We start from the raw sequence: 18,357 nt of genomic DNA, 5'->3' as shown, positions 1-18,357 counted from the left end.
GATAAAGAATCCTTTAAAAAGATCCTGGATCGAGATGGTGATCTGGATCACCTCCAAAATTTAATCACTTCTTCCTTATTCCATTTTGAACATTTCCTGAACATTTCATCAAGATCTGTTAGTTACTTTTTGAGTTATGTTCACAAACAAACAAACAAACCCTCCCAAAAACATAACCTCATTGGCGGAGGTAAATACTAAACATTTAAGAGTCTCAGCTTTAAAATTGCAAAAGTTTGATGACTTATTGTTATTTGCAATAAAAAGAGGAAGAGTCTCTGGGTTTGAGTTGAACACTAACTCTAACCTGAATGGAAACAATCCTTTGTGAAAACTCACATGTTAAGATCCTATGGAAACAAAACTCAACCAGTAAAAAACACACAAAAAAAGAGTGATGAAAAAACAGATCTATAGTGTTAATTTTGGGTATGCTAAATTGCTTGTTCAGTTGAACTAAAACAAAGAAAAAGTAGGAAAATATTCACATTCTCAGAGCCACAGCTTTTCACTTTTTGCATTCTGTTTGAAATTGGCTTTCAACGAGGAGGTGCAAATTTGCCGAAATTTAGTTTATTCAAAGCAAATTATTGATTTAATACTAAAAGCTGCTCTTTGCTGCTGCTCTTGCTTGTGTTGCTCGGCTGTGAAAACTGATTTGAGTGTTGATTTTTCATTAACTATAGCACAAACAGCCCTCGTCTTTGCTTTACACGGATTAATCTATGGTGTAATCTATTTGTTTTTGAGGGATTTTGACTAAAAAAAAAGGGAATACTTGAAATCTTAAGAGGCACAAAGACTGAACAGATGGTAAAAAAGTTTCTGCTGCATTATATATATATGACACAAGTTGGGTCATGCTGTGTGTGAATTAGTCTCCTAACAATCCAGAGCTCTGATTCATGTTCCACATAGAGCCTCACAGAAGAGCAGATATGAATTATTGACTCATTCATAATCATCATGCCATGTGAGAGTAACGCTACTTTGTAAAAGTCACTGGAGCCATTTTTGCTGAAGAAGAGTCTCGACACGCACATAAAAATAACACCAGTTTCTTTGATATTCAATTAGCAGTTTAGTCAATAATCTGAAATTCATCGTTTGATCACCCTGGAAACCACAGTGCTGCTTCGGCTGCTTTGTCGTAGAGAAGTACTTCAAACGTGGCCAAGCTGCATCGCTTGACTTCTGCCTTTTGGAACATTCAGGAAAAAAGGAGTGAATAATAACAATAATAATGAAAAAAAATCTGAGCGCATGTTGAGGTGAAATTGTCATTTCAACAGATTTTTGACGGAAGGCTTCCTGTGAAGTCTGCTGGATTTTAAAGGGCCGTCGTCAGCAAAGGCTGGCATTAAGAAACACTCTCACACATCTAAGTCTAATGAAAGCCCGCTCTTTTTAACAGCCGTGAAAGCTTTCATGTTAACACGACACCGCGACCAAAGCTTTATTCACGCTTCTAAAAAAAGGGACTGACCGGTCAATGAGCACGTGTGTGTGCCTGCACCTGACAATGCAGCATATCTGTGTCAACACACTCTATCCCTTCCTCTCATCTTACCTCTGATACTGTATGTGACTCCCACGACCATGCATAAATTGTCCACTTACACTGTATGCGCTGTGTGTTTGTAAAGACAGGGATGTCTACATTTCCTGAGCAACCTCTGATTGTTGTCCTTCTTTTATCCTTCCAATTAGAGGTTGCCGTTTCATCCCAACGGAAACCTTTTTGGGACTCTAATTGGGAGGTAGATTTGCATGACTTTGATTAAGAAATATTAGGTGTGCTCTTTTCAAGCTCCGGAGCTTGTGTTTGTGGATGCAGTGACATTTTATTTGCATTGCTTTTATCTCATTTCAGCAGCTGTTGGTTGCCATCTCTATAATATTGCTGTATTTGTGCAACAGGAGACGAAAGCCTCTTAAATAATGCATGTTTGACTTGTACCTGTGCAGTGTTGGCCCATTAAGAACCAAGTTTACAGTAATGCTGCACCATTACTGTATTTTATTGGGAGTGAGCCATTGATTTAAAGTGCAGTTTGATTTATCAGAGATCTATTTGTTTTCCCTGTTTCCAGACAGGTTATAAAACACAAAGTAGATATTAGGTGAAGGCAGTTGAAGTTATTCATTTGTTGTGTTTCCTCAGGAGAGTCAAAGGTAGTGTGATGTGAATGTGGGATTTTATAGTCCGAGTGAGATTGTGTGTAAGGTTACACGGGTCAATCTATTTCATGCCTGCGTTTGAAGGCACCTAGGGGGTTTCTCTCCAAAGGCTCAAATAGTTGTATATCAGCTCTGCCTGTCTGTGTCTGAGTGTGTGTGTGTGTATGTGTGAGTCTTGGTCTGTGTATGTAAAGGTAGGTGTGTGTGTCTCTTATCAGGTTTATTTCTAACGCAGACAAGCCAGTGGGGACGAACATGAATCAAAACATGCACACATACACACACATGCCTGCACACATACATTAAGAGAGGTCTTGCTCAACCTTGTAATATGAAGCAGTGCTGCAGGGGGGAAGCCTGCCCACTCATATTTATGTAACTGTTTCAACAGAGCAGGTAGACAGCTCTCATTCTATCCGTCTCTCTTTCACGCCACGCACAAACACATACACACTCTCCCACCAAAATAGCCTCAAGACTTTAAGCTGAGTGCACCCACCCACTTTCCTCGCCCTTCCTCCCACCTTTCCTCCCCTGTCTCCTCCGAACCCTCCACCCAAATACCTCATTTCTATCTTTTTCACCCCATCTCCTTGTCTGCACTGTCTCCATCAGCCGTCCTCCCCAAGGCCAAACCCAGGAACACAGTCTGATTTTATAGCTTCACATCTCCCCCATCCCTCCTCTTCACGTGGTCGTCTCATTCCTCTTCATCTCCCAGCCCAACACTTACAAGCCACTCAACCAACCCCCCTCCAGTCCCCCTTTTTTCTAAGCCATGGGTGTTGACCAGGAATTCCTTTGCTCCTCTTCCACTCCTTTTTCTGTCTCTTCCTCTCCACCCCTTTCTCTCCCTCCATCTCCATCTTGATCTTCCGATTTATCTATCTTCCACCAACAATTCGAAAACAGATGGCTACACTTAGCCCGGGGCAAAAACATTGGCTTTGGACTACAGCGCTACCAGGGCCAGTCTTTTCACACTCACACAAGATCTAATAAGCTGATATCCGCCTAGAAATGTGCTCGATTTGCCAACAGCAAAAATGCATAAACCATATTGCAGAAATTCACACCTTAGGCTTATTCCTTGGTAGCATGCTTAATTTTATCCAATCAGGAGAAATTTAAAAGCAAAGATTAAAGCTGACTTTAACTTAAGCGGCTGAAAAAAAGGTGGTAGATGAAAACGAAGAGGGTTGTTCAGAGCCATTTGTAAAACTTAAAGAAACTATTAAGTGTTATTAAAAAAAAAAAGTTTGGGACCATTAAAACACGCATTGAGAAGACGGATCCAGATGGAGAGTGATGAAAAGAGATGAAACCACTTAGGGAGAACAGAGAGATCAATCAGAGAGAAGACAGACGGAGGGTGTGTGTGCTAGTGTGTGTGTGTGTGTGGTGGGGTAGCAGACAGACATTGGGGATGGAGGGTTGGAAAGAGACACTTTTTTTATTGGATGAGATACATCGCACTGAAGCAGACAGTGCCGGCGACTAGACTATGGAATATTCAATCATTCCTAATGGTGCTTGAAAGTGGGGTTTTGTTTTTGTCTTCTGAGCTTTATAAGTTTGTACATTTCAGTTTGTACCTCTTTTAAAAATTTGTATATTCAGGTCTTTGCTCCGGGGCACATTTTTGAAGTCTGACCATTAAAATCCTCTTCTGAAAATTTGTGCATGCAGTTTCATCGCTTCAAGCTTAATTGAGCAACTTGTGTGCAGGTGTCTGAGCAAGTGTTTACAGACTTCACTGAGTTTAACGGCAGAGGACATTTAACAGTTTGTTTGGAGTTGCTAAACCGCCAACGCAATCATTTAGCCAGCTGTTGTTAAAGGTGCTGTGAGGAACTTCCTCAGTGTATTGATTCTGGTGACCCCTGCGGGTGAAACTGGTTGTGTGGTCTTCCGGCATGCAGACTGCATTTCCCATGAGTACGTCCACGTTCTCTCAGTAAAAGACATGGACCTTGCCCAAAGTGTGCATTTTCTGTGGCTCATTTAAAAAACTAAATACAGATCTCTTTTTGACTTAACTTTTCTTTCTCTTATACAAATCTTTGCAGTTTGCAGAGTGATGGGTTAATGCTACAGGGAACAATTAGCTGCAAAATGACAAAACTTTGTAAACCCACAATTTTCAACTTTAACCCCTTGATGTTGTTGCAAATTTGGGGCAAACCCTATGAAGTCTTGATGCAGCTAAAACGACCTTTGTATCTCATTATTACCTACTGATTCATATTCTACACATACCAAAGATCATATCAGATCCACTATGTCACAATTTTTTGGTCAGGGGATGAACTTCTTGTGTCTTAATATATAATATAACTTAATTATAACTAATATGTGTACTATGCTCAAATTTACAATCTCCACTCCACTTAACAACTGTAAGAACATAAAATCACATAAAAAATAATCAATTTGTATAATTGTTCATTAATTCAGACAATTAGGGGTTAATTTGTTTAAAACTGAGACTCAGACCAGTGTTGGGTGACAAGTCACAGCCCTAGTTTCATGTTAAACAATCCCACACCAACATTAAATAAGGCCAATCTCAATTCTACCCCTTAGCCTTTGGTTTTGCACATGCACATCTAGTGAAGTGATGATGTGATCGAGCTCTCCCTAAGGTGAAGGGGTGGGGCAACACAGCCCTTAAAATAAGACAAACCAGGACCCCACTTGAAACCAAGTAGTATGGCAAATTTCCCATGATAGGAATTTTTTAAAATCAGATAATCCTTTGCAACTCCATGTAAATATTAGCCATACTTTGAATTGTTGGTTTTATTTTGTTGATCTGCTACAGCGACAGCCAAAGCTAATCAAAACTATACCAATGTCAGACTTAATACACTACAATGAACATTTCATGAATTATTTGACTGCTAAGTTGTGTTCAGGAGCTGCGTTAGCTACATAAGGTATAATAAGCAAACATTTTGAATACCATCACTCAACATTGGCTTTTAATAGTGTAGCTGTCTCATTACTCATGTAATGCAGAACATCGTAGTAAAGTTTGTTTGCTGTGAATTTGTCACCCTGGTCTGACATCAGTTTATCATCACTTTAACCCCAACACAGTCGAGGCAGATATCTGTCTAACATGAGTCTGGTTCTGTCTGAGGTTTCTGCCCGTTAAAGGGAATTTGTTCCTCTCCATTGTGACTTGCTAAATGCTGGAAAGTGCTGAACTTGTGGTGGGTTAAGATGAGATAAGACTCCTTGACTGACTGGTTGATTGATGGACTGACTTTGTAAAAATGTGTTTGGTTGGAAGTGAGTTAACATTCTCTGCCTCCTACACAACCAGCGAGCGTCCATGGATGACGTAGTGGGAATCAAGTGGCGTCTCGTTTTAAAAAGATGTATTTTCATCCCTTCACCTTGGCTCCCAAAACAGAGGGTCAAGGGGAGTTAAGGAGTAGACAAAGGGGTACAAAAAGGGGAAGGGGAAAGAGTTACAGTTGGGATTGGCCCTAACTTTTTGACTCAGCAAATCCCTGGCTGAAGATTTTTGACAAAACAAACATCTTTTGCTCACCCTGCTCCACCGTCAGCCTCGAGTACATATCATTAAAAAGAAATTGATAAAAAACTAAAATATATACTATGCTAAAAAACTGCTTTGAAGAAGTCTTCTTGCTGCCAAAGTTTAACAGCTAATTTGTAAAACCGCCAATCCCCTCTGAGTAATAAATATTGGCACATTTTTATAAAAAACAAGGACAAAGGTCCTGAATTCAATATATGCAGAAAATAACACTTTTTATAATTACTAATTCATCATAAAAGGTCAAGAAGATACATGTGTACGAGTGGCACTCTTTCAGCATCAGTTAAAAACTCATCACAGATCCTTTTTCTACTTTAAATATCTACTGATAATAAACTGAACCCGGTAAAAGACCTGAACTTTAATTTAAAAAAAAAAACATTAATGTGTGAAGTAAACAGCAATCACACTGTACACATTAATTGCAGTGTAGCAAGGTTGAGTTAAAGGCTGGAGCTCTTCTCTTTTCCCTCCTTTTCTCTCTGCTAAAACTCCTCTCTGACATTTTTTAGTTGGTACACTTTATTGCAGCATCATGGATGCCTTCAAGGAGCCAGTGTCCAAAATTGTGGACACTTGTCCCCTTTTCATGATTCATCACAGAGATTTGAGAAGAATTCCTGGAAAGGAACCGAGGAGACAACGTGATGCAGTCAGGTATAAATAATCCGGCCTTTAGACATGGTCATACAAATTGCTGTTTATGCTCCAGAGTGCTTCAAGCATTCAGATCCCTCTAGAGATGCACAGAAGACTTCACTGATGTGCGTGATTAAAGGAATTGTCTGTGTACTTTGAAGAAGTTGTTTGAGGTTGCCAACAAGTGCATTATACATGTTAGTTTTAGTGTGAGCTGGGTTGTTGAAAATCTTGTCATTTCCATTATGATATGTTATCTCTTACTGCTGATCTGACAGTGTGCCCCATGTGTTACAAACACATCTATAGCTGATAGTAAGGGGGTTAAATATAAAGTTTAAACAAGTGAGCGTATTAAAGATATGGTGTAACACTTACTAAGTAACTCACACAACTCCACTTCAGAAGGAAAAAACAATCTACGCTTTCAACTTTGCAGCCATGGAGTGAAATAAAAAAAAATCACAAGTTAATGGACAGCAACCTAAACGCTCAGACTTAAAACATTAATCCTCTTAAGTACAGGCCTTAATATTTAAACTTCACGGCTACATATTTAAAAGTAAAAGCTTACAAAATGAAGATGACAACTTTAGCAAAAATCTTTTAAAAAATCTAGCATATAAAATCTTCTCATCACATATGAAATAAAAGTCCTTGCACACACTGAGCTCCCTGTGTTGATACCTGCAGCATCCGCTTGCAAGGTAAACACATCTAAATCACTTCACTTCACCTCACTTCAGTTTGATTCTGCTTGAGTTGACTCAATCCAGCTCGACTCTCTACAATTTGAATTATGCAACTGAGCCCAGTTGGGCTGTGTCCAATTCAATTCAATTCAAAATCCATTCAAGTCAATTTAATTCAACCCAACTCAATACCACTTAATGCACTGAAGATTCTTTTGTGTAGGTGGATAAAACCAGTCAAAGGGCTACTAAGCTGTCTCGAATCCCTGTCTAGTGTGAGGAGGAGCGCTTTTGTTTAGCAATATTGGGTAAAATTGCTCAACCCACAGACAGCCATTAAGGTAATGCTGTAAGGCAGACGAGCTGAATGCAGAGCCGCTCAGTACTGAGCAGAGTCTTCAAGAAGCAAATAAAAGGCAGCATCTCAGCAAGGGGCTTGCAATGTAGGTCTTTGTGTGTGTTCGAGTGAGAGCGTGTGCATGTGAGGGAGTTAAGCGAGAGTGAGTGTGTAAGCCTCTATGGATGTGTGTGATTCTAGGAGACAGAGTGTGCCCCGGCTTGTGCTTGTGATTCGATCCAGAGGGAAAAGGATAAAGAAACTGATGTAAGAGCCGGAAAACTTTCCTCTCCGCTCCATGTGTCATCATATTGTTATCAGAGTTTGTCTGCTTGCGGTGAAAAGCGTATATGCACAAGGATCTGTGAGGGTGTGTAATTATGTGCCATTATGTACACACAGGAGCGTGTCTGTGTGTGTTAAAATCACACGTCCGACGGTGTCTGCGGTGTGTGTTCCTGCCTTGGCTTGCCTGTGCTTGTGTGGAAGTGTGTGTGTGAGAGTGTGTGTGGGGGGGTAAATGACATTCCCACATTCCTGCCGTTTTGCAAGGAGGCCAGAAACAAAAGCAGGAAGGAGGAGATGTTAACAGAGTAACATTATCAGCTGAACAAGCTGACTGTTATCGAGTGTGTGGTAAACAACCAGGACAGAAAGACACACACTCTAACCAACAGGGAACTTCAAATCTCATTCCAGCTCTGGGTGACCTTGGTGTGTGAGAAAACGAAGTGCTTCTCACGACTTCACAATCTCTATCTCTCATTTGCCCTCTCACTTTGTCTTGTAGTCTTTGTCTCTCACACAGAAACAACCACAGAACTTTGATTAGATTATTTTGAAAGACGTTTCTCTGACTTACAGACTCCTGAGTCCAAACCTGAAATCTCATCACTATATGAAAGTGCAATATCAGACTATATTATGATCGTCATCATGAAATTGGGCTGATGATGATGAGTTATTTCATCATTATGAGCCATATGTATGTTAAGTGTCAGCTGTCATGTTTAATTACGTAACTCAGGTTTTAAGCTACTATCTGTCATTGACTCCGCCAAGGAGGTTATCATTTTGGGAGAGTTTGTCTGTTTGTAAACAAGATAACTCAAAAAGTAACTGATAGATCTTGGTGAAATTTTCAGGAAATGTTCAAAATGGGATACGGAAGAACTGATCAAATTTTGGAGGTAATACGAATCACCGTCTCGATCCAGGACTCTTTTAAAGGATTCTTTATCATTGTGAGATAGGGCCATTTTCACCATATCGGATTGCTTTGCAAAACAATACAAGACAAGGGCATGATCATTTATGACAGATGTAAAAGTACGATCCAGATCCTGCCAATGTTCTGGATACTAAGATCTGGAATTTGAAATATGTGCTGGGTCATCATAAATTTTAACACTGTCAGGTAACAAATTATTGCACAAACCTGCAACTAACACCAAATTGTAGCAGACAGTCTGCTCAAAGGGAGTATAACATTAAAGTAAGACTAAACTGTTGCATGACAATCAGAATATGCTTGGCGGAGGTTTGCACTCTCTGAATGCTTTTCTAGTTGGTTGTGCTATCTTTTTAAGAAGTATATCTTGAGGGATATTTACACCTTTATAACGAGAGGGAAAGACTGGAATGTGAAAAAAAGTGTTATGTTTTTCTTTCAAAACTCTATAAACTGGTCTCCTCGCTTTCTGAATGTCTGCATATGAAAACAGAGGAGATGCAATGGACACAACCTGGTCCTGAGTTTCCTGAAAAACAATAAAAAACATTTGAAATGTTATATCTGCACTTGTTTGATGCTTTTCCTGTTTATATTATTTAGCACCATAATGTTGCAGAAATCTAGCTGCAGAATTTCCCCTGGGATGAATAAAGTTCTTTCTTCTCTGATGAAAACATCACTTTTGGGGCCTTATCTGCATCCTGTGTGGGATATTTGGACAACTTGTCTACACGTGGCTGGAGAATAAAACCATTATATCAGCATAGCAGCATTAGCTGCAGTCCTCCATCACTTTCAGGTTACACGCGGCTGTTCAATAAGACATTTGTATGCCAGCATTCAGAGCCAAGTTCACAGTCACAGTTTAACTGTTTGCTCAATAAGCTAAAATTAGTCTGTGCTAGATTTGTTCATCTCCATATCCTCATCTATGCAGTGTAAAACAAAATTAAGTGATGAAGTGAAATGGCTACATTTCTTCTTTCTAGAGTTAAATGGTCTGGTTGTTAAGTGATACAACTAGTGCTCATCTTCAACATTTCCATGACAACTAAACAAGTGAAAACTCAGCAGGACACTAAGATATGATTGAAAAACCTAAAAGAAAACTTCAAAGCTGGACCTTGAGATTCATTTCCTTTGTCTGACTCAGGAGAAATTTTCCTCTAGTGTTGTAAAAACTGTAACACACTCAAATATGGATCAAATGCATTTGCAGCTCTTCGTGAACTTGAAGGAAAAGATAGAATCTTCTAAGTGACAACAAACCTCCCATCTTAATTTCTCTAGTACAAACTGTGCCGTCCATTCTCAGAGTTAACTTTTAACAACCAGCAACTACTTTAAAGATCTCATCAAAGAGAGACCACCACTGAGGACAACTGCAGTGAAGTTCAGCATGACATGTGGTGAGTTAAAGGGATAAATGTGTTGTTTTTCTCCACAAAGCGCTGCAGGACGACAAGTTTAACTAAACCATTAGATGAAAGAAGTCAGAGATCGAAGTCTCCTGTACTAAACGCAGTATAAATAATAAAGCAACTTTCTTTTATGTGACTAAAAAAGGACTGGACCAGAGAGGCAGAGAAGTTTTCTATTTACCTTTGCATTGGAACTCACAGCTTATTAAAAAGGCATCTATATGATCCTGTTCAAGTGGAAAATCAATGTCTGCAAAGTGAGTTTGTGTTTAGATGCCACAGACACACAGACACCACTGTCTCTGAACCTTTTTCATCTCCTCTCATCATCTTTAGTCTTGGCTCAGGTTCCCTACCCTGATGCCCGCTGACTCTCACCTCCTGTGAGGCCCCTCCCCCCTCGCTCTTTGTCTCCAGGTCAGTAGATCAGTTTTCAGCCTCGCTCGTCGGGTGATCCCTGCTTTGGTTACCGCATCCTTCTCACCTCTCGCTTACCCCCGCACCTTTTCACCTCGTCTCCTGCTCACCCCTTGAGCATATGGCCAGCTGCGTGGACTGAACTCAGCTTTAATAAACACATCAGAGAGCTGGTATCACCATGACAAGGGTCACGGGTCGGTTACAGTGTTTGCGTGTGTAAGAGGAAGACAGAGGGAGGAGTAGCGTGTGTAGGGGTGTGTGTTTCTGGTCGGCAGCGCCTTCACCCTTGTGACCCTGCTGCATGGAGCATATCATCACAGGAGATGTGTGTGTGTGGATGTGTTCATGAAGGGAGGGTGGGGTGGGGGGGATTGTGAGACGATGACAGACACTCATCATATTTAATCCTGGAAGGATTTCGTTGAAATGAAAAGCTGCTTTTCAATTTTATAATCCAGTGGACCTAATCTCTCCGCCAGCATCCTTCCATACAGTCCAATTAGATGGACAAGACTAGCTGGATGAATCCTATTCACCACAAACTCATTTCCATTTCCTGTCCTTGCTGTGCCCAAACACCCTGGCACCCCGTGCTGTGGCAGCCCTGCACTGACCTTCACCGAGCATTGTGAAACTGTGCAATACACAAAGGAAAAAAGGAAAAAAAAAACTGCACCATTGACCCACCTGTGTGTACCGCAGTCTTGGCCTCGTAAACAGTACATCGATTAGACTCTGAATGTGTGTGTGCGAGGGGGGCTGCAGGTGTTTGTCTTCTTCGATTCAGCCTCCATGGCACCACACCGACACCCGCCCCCACACACACACGCAGAGTCCACGGGGAGAGAAAGTGCTCTCTCCAGTAAAAGATGAGCAAGAAGTGGCACTAGTGAAAACGCTGAGTCGGCTCAAACGACTCGTTCTCGGAGGTCAGCGTGGCACAGGGAGACGCAGAGGGAGCTGTGACTAGCTGTTCATATTTACGGCATAGAAAGCGGAGGAGCAAAGTAAAAGAACAAAAAGTGAGAGCACAAAGGAGAGGTGAAATAAAAGTTAATGGTGCAAAGTGCTTATTTAGAAAAGTTACAGAGTGCAAATAAAAGGGAAGTTAAACAGGAGAAAAACAAACGTTGAGATCAAACAGAAGCTGTGACCTTTGATGCGGTTGACTGAGGTCAGCAGGCTTCAAAAAACTCTTTGCTTGTTGAGGTTGAGTGTGTGATTAGTGTGTGTGTCTGAGTGGTATTGGTTGGAGGGTAGAACGAGGCCACTTTGCCCATATTGACTGCAGTGCCATGTGACCGCTGTGATCATTAACGTGTTCTGATGCCAACGGGTATCCTGATGACCCACATCTCAGCAGTCCACTCTCACTCTCTGGCCGCCGCCCAAACCAGACCTCTCCCTCTCCCTCTCCCTCTTGGTGGAAGCTCCTTTTCTGCCGTCTCCATCAGAAATGGAGCTACTCATCTGCAATACTAGACTGAAATGTGTCAGTGTGTCCTCAGACACTCAGAAAGTGATGCCTGAAATGTCTCATCCAAATTGTCTATATTTTTTTGATATGAGAAATGCCTTGATACTGTTTTTTTCTCCTGATATTGATTCCTGTACTTGTACGAGAGTATCGGCCATTGAGAATCATTATTCCTCAAAAATCACTGATTGCTGACACCTTGTTGATTTTTCATTCATCCAAAGTGGCCTCCTTGTACTCTCTGCTAGCACTGCGGTAATAACCATTTATTCAAATCTAATATTTTTTTGTGGAACCTTGATGGGTCTCAACATCATATAGTGTATTTGCCAAGATCTAATTTTTCATAGTTTTTGAGGTCCAAACAAAATATCAGAACAGCCTTTAAAGAGGTGGTATTAAGGTTTTTTAAAGGCTTTTTTCTGCCCCTGGTAATCCTATAGTAGCTATACATGATTTATAGCTACAAAAAAACTCTTTTTTTCTCACACCTCTGTTTTAAAAGACCCGTATTTTAGCCTCTGTTTGCAATGCTTTGTTTTAGCTGCTGTCTCTGTAAGGCTTCCCACCCCACAAACCCTCTACCCTCTGATTGGCCAGCCCTCTGGAGGCCTCTCAGAGGCAGAGCTATTCCTGTGTTCCATTTGTACTTGGAAGTCGGGATTACCGAGTGGGAACGCCCAGCTGGAACGCCCCCTCGAGGTCGGAATTTCCAACTTTGTTGGAGCACCCACACCAGCCCCGAGTTCCCAGTAGGAAATTCCAAGTTCAGGGGTAAACAGTATTTTAGCTCCTGTTATATTCTTTTCATTTTAGAATTTCTGTCTATTGTTTGTCCCAAGTAATCAGCTGTATAAAGTATTATTCAATGTTTATATACAGAAATACTGCTGCTATGGCAAGGTTTACCGACTTGTCAACTGGAACGCTGAACTTGGAGATGACATCATTCCCACTCCCGACTTCCCAGTTCCAAGTACAAATAGAGCGCAGCATTCAAGCAGATCCTGGTAATTGAGGCCTGCCTCTTCAATGTGTTATGTACTGGCCAGGAGATCCTTATGTGATGACCTCATCATTCCAGCAAGTTTCATGAAGATCTGGTTCAAACAAAGTATCTTGAGCATTTAACAGACAGATTCAGAGATTTCTACAACATTTGAATATGGAGCAGGTTGACTAATCTGCACACATTTAGTTTGGACATTGGTACTTTATTTCCAAGTGTAAAATATGGGAACACTTAATACCCCTCTTTAACTGAACATTTTGACTTCTAAATTATAGCGTTGCTTTCCACCCGAAAGATTATTCATTAATACTTCCATCAAACTTTAACGTTTGAAGCCTGTATATTTATTTTTTCATTGAATGACCCATTTTGTCTGTAGAAGTGATTTAAAAAAGTGTAACTCAGTTTCCTCCATACAAACTCACACAGCTCATCATATCATCATATCTGCAGTAATAGCAAAGAAAGTCAAGATGATTCCCGCCCCTACTAAAAATATGGAACACACACACTTACACAGGCGCACACTCACCCCTTTAACTTCCATCTCCCAAATTTAATCTTCCGTCTCTTAATTGGCTCTCCCTGCCTTCGTCGTGGTTCTCGCCATCTCTCTCTTGCACATATCTTCCCCCTTCAGCTAACCTCTATCTTTCAACCCCGATCTCTTGAGTATACATCTCCCTTACTCACTCTTTTCCCCTTTTTTCTCTTCATTTTTGTATTCATTCATGCCCATTGATATGGATATCCTTCCTCTCTTTCTCTCTCTCCCATCTTCCTCCACTCCATGAACAAGTTAGATATTAAAAAGATCCAGCACCATTGGACTGTGCGGTTTTATCATCTTCTTGCAGCTCTGATGCAATCTTGCTCTTCATCCATGACGCCCAGTTTCCTTTTTTACATTTATTTTTATTTCCTATTTGGAGCACACTAGATGGTCTTACGATGTGCTGACTTCAGATAAACACTTTTCTGAGTTTTCACTGACCCAGTAAAGTAGCTTTGAAATTCAAAGCCCCCCACCCATCCCGTTTACTCCATCTTCCTTGCCTCCTAACCTCCTATAATTCTCTCCCACTCTTGATCTAATGCTTTTCCAAATTCTGTCAGCGTCCCAGTTCCTACATTTGGCACATACTCGCCACCTATTACTCCCTGAGTCTATCTCTCACTCGCACTCACATATAAAATGCATATGCCGTCATGGAATAAGCAGCCCCTGGAGCACAGTGACAGACACCCACCAACACAAACCTGCTCGTGTCGCCAAACTGTTAGCATTAACAAATTCTGACACTGACGTGAACGCACTCATGCTTGAGCACCCAAAGTCTTAGCCGCACACATTCACTAACAGGGGTGTATGAAACCACTTACTCCTGGATATTTTAGGTGTGGGCTGGGGTGTGGAAGGGGCACACTTGACTGCAGCAGGGGAGTTAATTACCCCAAGCAATCAATAATTCATTACCTTGTCAGTTTGTGAGTTTGTGAGTCTGTGCGTCTGCGTATGTACGCTGGCATGTTTTGAGTACACGTAAGCATGAAGCCCAAACTCTCCCAGTAAGCATTTTCTTTCCCTGGGAACGGCAGATTAAGAGGATTGACTCCGTAATGGATTAACCTCTGGAGTGTGTGTGCCCATGAGGATGTTTCTGTGTGTATATGTGAATGTGTGTGTGTGTGTGAATGAGTGTTGAGAAGGATCAGAGAGCCCATGTATGAATTGATTAGCCTAAGAAGCTCCACTACTTCCTTTTAATGACCACATCAGCACTTTTTCACCACAGGGAGGATAAATGTAGAGCTGTCTGTCAATGAAATGAGACGCCACCCCTTTAAGAAGGGTTAGCTGTCACTCAAACGTCACTCAGGGGAGCACTCCCCATGGACTAGGGAGACCCTGCTGTGTCAGTATGTCCACCATGATAGATAGTCTGTGTGTGGGTGTGCAGAGAGAGCCCAGGGTTAGTGACCGTCTCTATGCAATATTTATTTGTCAGCAGGACTTCAGCTTTTAACTAGTGCTTCCTGAGCAAACACCAAAGCCGCACGTCCATTATCTTTGCAACTGAATGTGTTTATGGGATAAACATATATGCTAAATGGGTGAAAGCAGCTTGAAAAGAGAAAATACAAACAAAATAAAAGACCAATTATCCTGTTGGAGGCAAGATTTCACCCACTCTCTCCTCATCCAGACTGTGACTGAACTGCTCAGGGGTCGACACACAGACACAAGGACACACACACACACATGCTGTCATGCAATGCGACACAAACGCACATTCACATATTGTTTGGCTATACAGTAGGGGGCTGACTTGTGTCCTCTGCATTAGATCTTGCTGAACAGAGGGCCGATGTTTGACACAGTGCACACACACATTCTGACAGCAGGGTACTGTCACACTGCTCACAGGCTTAGCATGCTGACACGGGCTCACAAGCGTGTGCGCACACACTGACAGCTATTTTGTGGAGATAAAAAGGTGTTTAGACGTTAGCAATGGGGTATGCGGTACAGTATGTCAGCAGATGTGTGAATGAACAGAGATGAAGAAAGCAGAGGAGCTGGAGGACAGATACCAGGAGCCAAACTGTGGACAGAGTCAGAAAGAGCTGACGAAGGAAGGTTCAGATAAAGAAAGGACAAAGAAAAACACAAAAACTGAAGGTCTATGGAGACTGTAGCCATGTTTCCACTGCAGGAACTTTCCCCAGGGACTATGGGCTGTAGGAGGTACTCAGTAGGTTCGTACCCTAGGGACCAGACTCTAGATAAAGTCACAGGGATTTCACTTTCACCTCTAAAAGCTCCCTGCAAAGAGCCTGGGCCTTTGTAAAAGCACAGGGAGCACGGGCTGAGTTGAGCGAAAAAAATTCTGACAGAAGAGCCCCTGAAGCATTGAGAGGAGCAGACGTAATGTTTTTGTTTTTAATGCGACTTTAAACCTCAGTGCACAATAGGCAAGAGGCACATTTTAATCCCTTGAAAAGCAGCGACCTGGACCAAAATCTCAAATCGCAAAATTTTAGTGGAAATTCAGTCCATGTCACCCCCAGTCCCTTCCCAGAGCTCCTACCTGTTTGCTGTACTTGTTCCCGGTCTGGCAGCCATACTCTGAGCACTGGTCAGATCCAAGAGACATGGCATCAGCATTTCCACTGCCACCACTACTGCTGCTGCTGGAGCCGGCGCTCCCCACACAACCCCCACTGCCCACAAAGGTGTTGGAGGGAGGCAGGTCCTGGACCGCTTGGTGCTTTTTCCCCTCTGCGGGCGGTGAGTGAGGCTGCAGGTTCACTGCAGGAAGAGGGGAGCTGGATTTGTAGTGCCTGGCCAAATCTGGGCTTGACTGATGTCTCCTTCCACCACTCATCCGTGGGCTACCAGGGTCACCATCCACAACACAGTAGCGGGCAGCCAGGCGCTCACTTGCGCTGCTCAAATCCTCCTCATCGTCATCGGCATGGCGCCGTAGCCCATTGACTGTGACGATACCGCTATAGAGCGATCTGTCTGACTTCCCTCCTCCTGCAATAGTACCGCCGCCACTTCCGTTGCGTTTGTCTCGGCGAGGTTTGCGCCCGCGGTCTGATCCTCTGCCACGGCTGACCTGCGGTTGAGCCCCTGGAGGACTGAAGAAGTCTTCCTCTGGTTCTTTCTTTCCAGCCTCATAGCCATTCTTACCCTGGGCACCACACTGCCGAGCTGTGACCACGAGGAGGATGACAAGAATGACCGCTGCGGCTCCCGCCAGGACTCCAATAGCAACGCTGAGGCGCTGTTTTCCTAAAGCACGCTCACTGTCTGGATCCCCTGCGATGTCCAGTGAGAGCGGAGCCATCAGACTTCTGGCCACCTGGAGTGAGAAGTAGAGAAGAGAGGATTCAGAGGAAAGAAAGACAAGCAAGAAAACAATGTGAAGAAAGTACAAAGCAGCAGGGGTGAAAGATGACAGTGAGTGTGAGGCACAGAGAAACATCAAACAGCATCTTCAACTTAATTAAACTCATCACTGTGCTTTAGCGGGGGAACTTCTCCATGATTCCCAGACACACATAGTGCCACTAAATATATAATTGCTTTCTCTTCCCAGCAGCAGCATTTCATGTTGCGCCTGTGGTTCTCTACCTGAGCAGTGAAGCAGGAAATTCCTCGGATTTCCTATTCGAAACTGATTAAAGAAGAAAAGCAAACTTAAGAGGGATCATTCAAAGAGGGACAGAAACAGAAACACTCGATAAATATGCTGAAAAAAGGCAAGAAACATGCTATGACTACACCCCCAGAACTCTAGCACATCTACTGTCTCATCAATGAACAATGTCTCTATTGTAAATGATAGCGTAGGCGTGGATTTGCAAAGGATTTTCTATCACTGTTTTGCAAAGACAATAAGATGGACAGACAGACAGAAGGCGACTGTAAATGTGTGTTCTTTATGGCATAATTTCAAGAGACGTTTCTTTTTGCCTGCATGGGGTCTTTAGTTTGATGTTCTGTTGAGAATTGAAGTTTGATGGAATGCAAATCCCTGTAATCAATTCGGATCCAAATATGCATTAAAATCCACAATGTTTTGCGTTTGGCTTTGAGATGAAAGATATACTAATGACAGTGATTCTCCATTAAGAAGACATGCGCAGGCCTGGGGCTACCCTTTCACACACAAACACATGCACACATATATTTGCTCTGAGCTTGTACGCTAATAAAAGGATCATTACAAGAAAGTGGGTTATGCTAAAACACAAACAGTCATTACTTGTTATGGAGTCTAGCTTGATGGGAGACAATGAGGCTGTGGAGTTCTGATCTGCAGAACCTTGCTGGTAATATGGGTCAGGCTCATGAATCCAAATAAGACTAATCAATACCTACCAACTGTGTCGGAGGCATCAGTATGCAAGGACAAGCGAAAATACCAGAACTCTGATGTATGCATGCACCTACACCAGCCGACACAGAGTCTAAGATGTCCATTAAGCTGAGAACTCATTTTGCAGCACTGACACCTCGTCTCAGGGCTCAAACGACAATTCCTTTGGCCTGTCAGGTCTGGAAATTATATACTCATGTAATCCCTGCTGCCTAAAGAAGGGCAGGTAATAAGGCTCGCAAGACTGAACGGCAGACAGGCGGAGAGTGAAGGTGAAAGAGAGGAGTTAAATCTGAGCCTCCATGGTTTGTAATAACCAAACAAAATAACTGCAGTAGAACCGAGAGTATTGGCAATACTGCAGAGAGCCTTGCACAGACAACTGCACTGTGTCACTTGCTTATTACATTATCCCAGGAATATTAGGATTACTCATACAGAGCCACATTATTCACTCTCACTTCACGTTGCCCCCAAG

At 42.3% G+C, this 18,357-nt stretch overlaps 1 protein-coding gene across 1 annotated transcript in view; it reads right to left on the bottom strand.

Moving 5' to 3' along the window:
- Positions 1-18,357, bottom strand: part of pcdh7a (protocadherin 7a) — a 51,105-nt gene that overhangs the window by 24,082 nt on the left and 8,666 nt on the right. Inside the window, exon 3 of the mRNA XM_074689669.1 lies at positions 16,080-16,859. Coding sequence (XP_074545770.1) covers positions 16,080-16,859 — 780 coding nt within the window. The remainder of the gene's footprint in view (positions 1-16,079; positions 16,860-18,357) is intronic.

This window comes from Halichoeres trimaculatus, unplaced genomic scaffold, assembly GCF_033239565.1.
Source record: "Halichoeres trimaculatus isolate MK-OKI-2021-1 unplaced genomic scaffold, fHalTri1.1 fHalTri1_scaffold_2, whole genome shotgun sequence".
Classification (NCBI taxonomy): Eukaryota; Metazoa; Chordata; class Actinopteri; order Labriformes; family Labridae; genus Halichoeres; species Halichoeres trimaculatus.
The sequence above is the reverse complement of the archived record's forward strand: the minus strand, read 5'-3'. Positions and strand labels throughout refer to the sequence as shown.